This window comes from Trachymyrmex septentrionalis, unplaced genomic scaffold (assembly GCF_001594115.1).
Source record: "Trachymyrmex septentrionalis isolate Tsep2-gDNA-1 unplaced genomic scaffold, Tsep1.0 scaffold196, whole genome shotgun sequence".
Taxonomy (NCBI): Eukaryota; Metazoa; Arthropoda; class Insecta; order Hymenoptera; family Formicidae; genus Trachymyrmex; species Trachymyrmex septentrionalis.
Window position 1 is genome coordinate 738099 of NW_017305135.1, and position 1139 is coordinate 739237.

Genomic DNA, 1139 nt, shown 5'->3' on the forward strand with positions numbered 1-1139 from the left:
TATTATATATTTATAAAAAAATTTGTAAAAGAAGATTATTTTTAATGTTTAATATAAAAGATTAATAAAATCCTCTTAAATATAATTTTGAATCTTGTATTATTTATAACAGATTGTTATGAATAGGTAATTGTTTCATATAATTTATAAATTATATTTGTTATTAACTAATAAACTAATAAATACTAATTTGACTAACACAGCCAACACAATCTTCATTCTTTCCTAAATATCATATCATAATTTTTCAATGACAATTTTAACAGCAAACTTTTTGTATTTGCGTGACAAGGAAGATGTCCTGAGGAACATCCTGAAAGCTGGATGTAACAATCTTGCTGGATCCTGTTTACGTTGCTGCCAGGTCAACTCTGTTGCATGCAACAAATGAATATGAATTTTATTATAAATAAAAGAATGTTGAATTTTTACCGAAATTGCAGATTAATTATAAAAAATTAATTTCAATTTCGGTAAATAGCTTTGTCAATTAAAAAATATTAAAATTGTTATAGAATTATTAATAAGGCGCAACTACTTCTATTTATTATTTTTATTGTTTTATAGATTAGATTTTATTATCTTATATATGCTTCAAGAAAATATGTACAAATATACAAAAAATATCTACAATTAGATTAATTATCAATACTTGCATATATGTGTTGTGTATGTTTTGTGTGTGTGTGTGTGCGCGCGCGTGTGTATATATATGTATGTATATACAAGGTGTCCCATTTTAAATAATGCATTAAGATTTTTCGAAAACTATGATAAATACGGAAAAATGTTTTAAATAAAAGTTGTATAGTTCGGAGGGAGACAGTAAGAAGGTACTATTTGACTTATTAGTCTTACGATTTGACTTATTGGTCTTAACACCAGCTATTAGATTCAGCCATCAAAAATAGGATGTTCCATTAAAAAAAATCGATATAACCTTGACCTAATCTTGGTGACGTCACCCAAGGTAAAATGAATGATACCTTCTTATTTCTCCCTCCGAATTATACAATTTTTATTAAAAATATTTTTCCCTATTTATCGTAGTTTTCGAGAAATCTTAATGCATTATTTAAATGGAACATCCTATATATATGTGTGTGTGTGTGCGCGCGCGCACACACACATATATATAT

The 1139-nt window shown here is 26.3% G+C and overlaps 1 protein-coding gene across 2 annotated transcripts in view; it reads right to left on the minus strand.

Annotated features, from left to right (window-relative positions):
* Window positions 1-204: 204 nt before the first annotated feature.
* Window positions 205-1139, minus strand: part of LOC108747221 (PH and SEC7 domain-containing protein 1) — a 22349-nt gene continuing 21414 nt past the window's right edge. Inside the window, exon 14 of one of the 2 annotated variants that reach the window (XM_018484569.1) lies at window positions 205-371. In XM_018484569.1, coding sequence (XP_018340071.1) covers window positions 350-371 — 22 coding nt within the window. In that variant the 3' untranslated portion in view covers window positions 205-349. The remainder of the gene's footprint in view (window positions 372-1139) is intronic. The other variant, XR_001939225.1, reaches the window with a different exon arrangement.